Genomic DNA, 7,045 nt, shown 5'->3' on the forward strand with positions numbered 1-7,045 from the left:
CACAGCTAACAATGCTACCAATGCTAACAACGCTACCACAGCTAACAATGCTACCACAGCTAACAATGCTACCAATGCTACGACTGATATCAATGCTACCACAGCTACCAATGCTAACAACACTACCAATGCTAACAACGCTACCAATGCTAACACCAATATCAATGCTGTCATTAAACATGAAAATATTTATTCTCACATTATAATCTCTGTAAGTGGGATCAGTTTTCTCCCTAGCATCTCTACTGACAGATTAAAAGACATTTTTTTCATATCAGAAATAATCTACCTGTGGAATCAAAACTTTTTCATCAATATTAATGAACTGTTGACCTAGTAGAAACTCTTATACTAAAAAGTTATTTGTAAGTTAGTTTTGAAGTGTACTAAGACATTTACTCTGTAAACTGGACCAAAAGAACTTCGGACTGCACACAAGTTCAGTCCGAGGCCTCAACTGGCCCCCGGGCCGCACTTTGGACACCCCTGACTCACAGCCTTGCTTGTTTTCACCACAGCGTGAGGATTTATTTTGCTGTTCCGTCTCCAGAGTTTCCTGCTTCCTGCTTGCTGGCCGGCGCTGACGGCTCACCTGGCCTGACCCGGACAGAAACGCACACCCTGCACGCCGCTCCGCGCCGCCGCATGCTCTGATGCAGAGACGTGAACCACGCGGACAGCGCGGGGCGGAGGAACCCGCAGGAGACGGGAAGCCGCAGGAGAGCCAGACACGACGCTGCACAACTCCTGAGAGGAAACTTTGATATGCACAAGTCAGGCTTTTGATCCGACAGACGCTTCATCAGGCCACCAACAGCAGAAACAACATTCCTCTGAAGCTGGAGCCTGACAGGCTGCAGACGACACAGCAGGTTAACTGCAGCCACAACACATTCACTCGTTACACCTGGAAAACATTTCAACTGGCTGCAAATAGTCCGAGTCCCAGTGAACCATCAGAGAAATCACAAATCCGCTCCGTCTGAGACTCTGCAGGCCTCAGTTTGCTGAGTTTCATGACTGGACAGTAAATAAATGCGACTTTCTTATGGAGGATTGAATGAAAGTCAAACCTGCAAACCTCAGGAACCAAAACTAAAACACAACGAGATAAAATCAGGAAGCTGACACAGATATGGAGAATCTACGAAACTAAAGAAACTCCAACTGATGAAGCGCAATGATGAAATATTACAACCTTTAGCTTAACGCTAACGGGACAAAATCAGATACAAAACTGAAGTGTTTGCATTTTATTCAAATTTTACATCAATTCCTTGGGAGAACTGGGATTTTCCCAGTGAGCGAAACAAACAAACATGCAGTTGGACTCCAAGCCACTTGGTGGCAGTAGTGCGCCAACTCGTATGTCTGATAGACAACAAGAGATCCCTTCGCTATTGGAAATTTCACATACGCAACCAGTAAGTATCAGCTGCATTTTGTTGCTTAGTGACAGAGGAAAGTTGCAACAGCAAAATAGACAAACATCACAACTCTGTACCAGGAGGAGCCAGACGCTGTGAATCTGTACGCGAAGGTTATTCTGCTGCATCATTCAGCAGCATGTACGCACACACAAAAAACATTTAAAATAACCTGAATTTAGCATCAAGAGCTGCTGTGTAAATGCAGCCAGAGCTGCAGCTTCCGATTTACCCCGACGTGAACCAGGCAGCTCCAGCCGTTCACAGAACTGTGACTGAACTCCAGACTGACTCGATGGTCATTTTAAAGCTCAGTTGGTGAAGCACTCTGAAGCAGATCTGACTTTGAGGATGTTTAAGATGATTAAATTACTGTTATTAATGAAACTACGCCAGTAGTTTGGTCCTCCAGTAAAAGCGTTGGTTACGTATTGTAGCCCCAGATTCTATGAGTAAAGGCGCCGCAGCCATTTAAGGCTACAGGACCAGCAGATCTGTGGTTCCACAGACGATGAAGAACAAAAACAAACAGGAAGATGTTAAATGACGCTCGTCATCCTCACACACGATGTTACATCTAGTCTACACACACACACACACACACACACACACACACACCGTCTGCTCAATCCAAGGAACTAAAAGGGACAAAACAACCGACCAACAGGCGAGACAACCCAGAAGATCTCATGCACTGCAAAACAACAGCCGTCTCCCCAGACAGCGCCGCCCTGCAGGAAGCGTGGTGCATTTCTCTGCTTCAGTTTGACAACCTGATTGAAGCCCAATGGTTCGGCTGCAGGACGGGCCGTGGGTCCAGACGGGCGTTCCTCCTCAGTGTGAAACAGAACCCGGCAGACCCCGGCGGATCTTACGTTTTGGTTTCCCACGATGTTGTCGAAGGGCAGCTCGGGGCTCCAGGACGCCTCGTTGAAGGTGGCGCTGCTGGCCCGGCGGTCGGCCGAGCTCGCCGCCTCCTTCATGATGTCCTCCGGCAGCGTCAGCAGGCTCTCCTCCGGCTGCTTGATCAGGTACGTCTCGATGTTGTGGCGCCGCAGGAAGTCGTTGCGGTCCTTGCCGTGACCCTCCTCCACCTCGTAGTCGCCGTTCAGACAATCCAGAGCGGCTTTGGAGATGTGGATTCGCCTGAAACGCGACAGAAATATCAAACAAACACCACAGTTACCTCGATGTTTGGATTATTTATATAAATATGCAAATTAAAAACACATTCCTTTTCATTTCTTCCCTTTTTAAGTGCCAATTTATAACGATGCAAAAATACAAAATCTTATTTTTCCAAATGGTACATTTGAAATAAGACGAAACTAACTTACCAGTAACTTTGCAGAAGGAGACAGGAACCAGTCAATTATACTGGTTTCACTGGCAGATTAGTTCACTTATAACATGTGAAAATGTCTTGTTATAAATTAAATATATACATAACTTACTAAATATTTATTTAAATGTGTCATTAACTTTTAAAACTGGAAAGAAATACAGAAATATTTGATTAAATATAGGCATTTTTAAAATTTCATTTTAAAAATAATATAAATATTTAATGGTTTAATAAATAATTTTGTAAAATAATTGAAACTCAGTGGGCGGGACTAAAGGAGAGCACGACGTCCGATTGGCTGCTTCTTCCATGTTAAGTTATAACCCAGAGTTCAGTAATATCACTGCAATGTACAGGAAAACGTCAATAATTTAATTAAAGTTATGTATTGGTCTGAAATATCAACAATAAGTTCACAGGAGAGCGTTAGCCGGTGTTAGCTAGCCGGTGTTAGCTAGCCGGTGTTAGCTACCAGCTAACACCGGCTAGCTGCTAGCTAACATCTCAGAGCTAATAGCTCTGAGATATTTCAGACCAATCTAAAGAAACAGAGACTGGAGTAGCTCATCCAGAGTTTGTGGTAAAAAAATAATTAATTTAGTGAAAATATTTCCACATTTCCAGTGAAAACACTGACCGAGTCGTAGCAAGCAGCCAATCAGACGTCAGGGTCTCCCTTTAGCCCCGCCCACTGAGTTTGAGTGAATTCATGATGTGTTTCAGCACAGGAACATAAAATAATTCATTAAATTATTACATAATTATAACTAGTTTTTAAAATGAAACATGAAAACATTTACATAATTCTATTTTAAATAAATTATTTCTGTATTTATTTTGAGATTAAACAAATAACACTTTAATATTTGTTTTTAATTATTATTATTTGTTGTAATTTGGCACTATTGGCATTCCATACAGAACAACAAGGGAGCAAACAATAAGCTCTTCAATAGTTTAAAGTCACACTAAGGAAATACGACAGATTTTAACGAGTTTCCACCCAAAGCATCAAATCAGTGACCTGCACAGGTGTGAAGGAAGCAGCCAATCAGTGACCTGTACAGGTGTGAAGGAAGCAGCCAATCAGTGACCTGTACAGGTGTGAAGGAAGCAGCCAATCAGTGACCTGTACAGGTGTGAAGGAAGCCGTGTCAGGTCAGTGGCTGAATGTTGCTGCAGCCAAAGGTCTGGCGTGTCGCTTCGCCGCTTACAGCCGTGTCTGAAGTGTTGGATGTGACGAAAACATTCATACTTTCATTCATCTTATGCAACAGAAGAGCAAAGGTCAGAGGTCACGATCCGGCTCAGTGGCAGACGCTGCAGGACAGTCAGAACCAGAAACTAAAACCTCTTTCTGTCTTTAAGCCAGAAGGAGACGAAGAGGCTGGACGAATGCGGCGGTAAAACTCCCTGTTATTGTGGTTTGTGTTGGATCCACACACACACACACACACACTCACATTCGCGCGCACAAACACACACTCGTGCGCACACACGTGCACGCTGCTCCCTCACCCCGGGATGCCTCCGGACTCCAGCTTGTTGGCGATGTCCACGTCCCAGGACCAGACGTCAAACTGCCACTTCCTGAGTCCCAGTACGCCGCACAGCACCGATCCGGAGTGGATCCCGATCCGCATGTCGATGTCGTGTTTCGTACGAGATCGGACGTATCTGGACGAGAAAAAGTTTCATTACGGTCCGAGACGTCTTCACCCTCCTGCACCTACGTTCAGAACCACAGATCCACAAAATAAGCCACATTTTCAAATGAAAAAACTAAATAAAAACATATGAGCTCAACAACAAAGATATTTAATTCAGATTTTTTAAATATAACGGTAGGAAACGGTTTTGTTTTGTGATTTTACAGAGGAAACGGCAGAATGACGGTTCTGATCCAACATGTTTCTGGGTCTAAACTGGAAACAGCAGAGGAGCTGCTGCTGGTCTAGTCCAAGCAAACCGCAGCTGAAGAACTTCCCAGAATAGGTCAGGATAAAATTAACATTTTCTTCACTTTCTGCAGAGTTGAGACAAATGTAACCAGCTCCTCATCACATTTCATGGCGGTAGACGTTCCTAATGCATCTGTGTGAATGAAAATTAAAGCAAAAATCAAGAAGTTTTTCTAAACCTGCTGGTATTTTTCATCAGATACACATCAGTGTCAAAAATCCACTTTGAACTGTATAGATTATACACTGTACGCTGTATAAATAAATGACCTGGAGTGAATAATGTTTCCATAATATCATGATGTTATATTTAGCAACACGGTAAAATACATCAGCATTAATGCAGCAAATGAATAAACATGAATGTGACCTTTGGTGGGAGTGGATGCCGACGGCGCCGCAGCCACACGCTGTTCAGAAACAAACAATAAATTTCACGCATGTCTGCAGCTCTTCAATAAAACGGCTGAAAAAATGTTCATAAATTAGCGTCTCATTTCATAGTTTATAATCTGTGAAGAGAAAGAAAGCAGGACTGAAGGCTGATGCCGTCACTCCACGCCTCATCGCCGCAGCGGCAGGTGAAATGCATCTTGGGAAGGTGAGACAGGTGCTTAATGGCAGCTGCAGCATATCAACAGCAGCAATCTGCAGTTTGACGGAAAGATGACGCAGGCGAGGACGGAGAGGAGGAGACAAACCCGACCAATCAGCTGCGCCCGTCCTGGCTTCACTCATCCTGCTGCGGGAGCAGCAAGACGCACCAATCTCACAGCTTATCCATCACTAATCCCGCTTTTCCCGGCCAATATACGTTCTCCTCTCCGCCCTCAGTGTCACGCAGAAAGAGAAGCAAGAGGTCGAAACCCAGCAGCAATAAAGACGATTATTGAATTAGAGTCCAGAGTCGGCGAGCGTTTTCCGAGGATGGAGGAGTAAAAGCATGCTGGGATGTTACTTCTGCTGCGTGCATTCTTCTCTTCTCCCTAACCTTAACCCAGAGGGCAGAAGCATTTCTAAAGCTCTGCCCACAGAACTCACTTCAAAAAGTCGAGTTTTTTCTACCGTCTAAATTACACAAAGCTTTCCTGAACTAGAGGCAGACTGGCAATGAGACAGAGTAAAGAAATTAACTGTTAGAGGCACAAATGATGTAAACCTCACATTTTGCACATTTTTTGTACTTTTATTGAGTTTCTGCTTCCTCTAAAAACCAACCGAGGCTTAATAAAAAACAATCAGCTGGTTTTTTAAATAAGTTTCTGTTTTCTGGTGTCGACTCACCATCCAGAAACCACTTGCTGCATTCTTGTTGGTTGTGCAGGAGGCTCCACTTCTGTTTTTCAAAGGTTTATGGTTGTATAACTACGCATCAGTTTGCAGCCAGTGTAAACGCTGAGTTGGGTGGGCGTGGCCAGCAGCAGATTGTTTGGATTTAAAGTGACAGAGACAAAAAAACAGCTCTAAAGTCTCATCATCTAAGTGTTATGTTGTGGCCTATACAAAACCTGTTTAATGGACAGGTTTTGTATAGGCCATTGACCTGCTCAAGAAACCATGGTCACCTTTAATGAAGATGAGCTGCAGTGAAACACTAGATGTCCCGATTCTCTAACTCAGTGATTGGAACTGAAATCTTCAGATCCGAACAAGAGATTCTGTTTAAATCTGCTTCTGTCATCAGAAATGGTTTTAAATTACACTGAAGTAGTCCTGGGACTTTAAGGAGGCCATTTTGATTAATTAATTAATCATCTTTAACAGAGTAAATCACTTTTTCTCTACATGAAAATGTTCCGCCCGGAACGTTTGTACTGACGTGTTTCTGGTACGCCCATAAATTTGACGCACAAGTTACAGCAGCTAACAGCAGCTAACAGCAGCTAACAGCAGCGATGGACGACAAAGCTGCTTCTCTCGGCGCACTGGGGGTTAATTTCCGCTTCTAAACCGATCTGATTGGTCGCTGGGAAAGACTATTGTTGTGCTGAAAGGAGTTAGCCTAAAATAGCACCGTCAATGCTAAACATGCAGCAGCTAACGCTAATGTCAGCGTCCACGTTTCTAAAGAAGTTTCTAAATGTGACTAATTTTAATTAATTAGTCAATTAAAGCAATTTAAACTTTAAACTTTTAACTCCCAGTACAAGTTAAAATCTGAACAAAATGTGAAAAAGGTTAACAGCCTGAAACCAACAGTGTCATTCCGCCCATTTACATGGAAATGTGCAGAAGGCCGTGATACTGGGGGTGAGGTGTGTGTGTGTGTGTGTGTGTGTGTGTGTGTGTGTGTGTGTGTGTGTGTGTGTGTG

General features: G+C 43.6%; 1 protein-coding gene across 2 annotated transcripts in view; it reads right to left on the minus strand.

Moving 5' to 3' along the window:
- adcy8 (adenylate cyclase 8 (brain)) overlaps nucleotides 1-7,045 on the minus strand; it is a 92,693-nt gene that overhangs the window by 35,741 nt on the left and 49,907 nt on the right. For both annotated transcript variants that reach the window (XM_008434781.2, XM_008434782.2), the window contains exons 6-7: nucleotides 4,291-4,449; nucleotides 2,303-2,573 (exon numbers count right to left, since the gene is read on the minus strand). In XM_008434781.2, coding sequence (XP_008433003.1) covers nucleotides 2,303-2,573; nucleotides 4,291-4,449 — 430 coding nt within the window. The remainder of the gene's footprint in view (nucleotides 1-2,302; nucleotides 2,574-4,290; nucleotides 4,450-7,045) is intronic.

The sequence above is a fragment of the Poecilia reticulata genome, linkage group LG17, assembly GCF_000633615.1.
Source record: "Poecilia reticulata strain Guanapo linkage group LG17, Guppy_female_1.0+MT, whole genome shotgun sequence".
NCBI classification, from domain to species: Eukaryota; Metazoa; Chordata; class Actinopteri; order Cyprinodontiformes; family Poeciliidae; genus Poecilia; species Poecilia reticulata.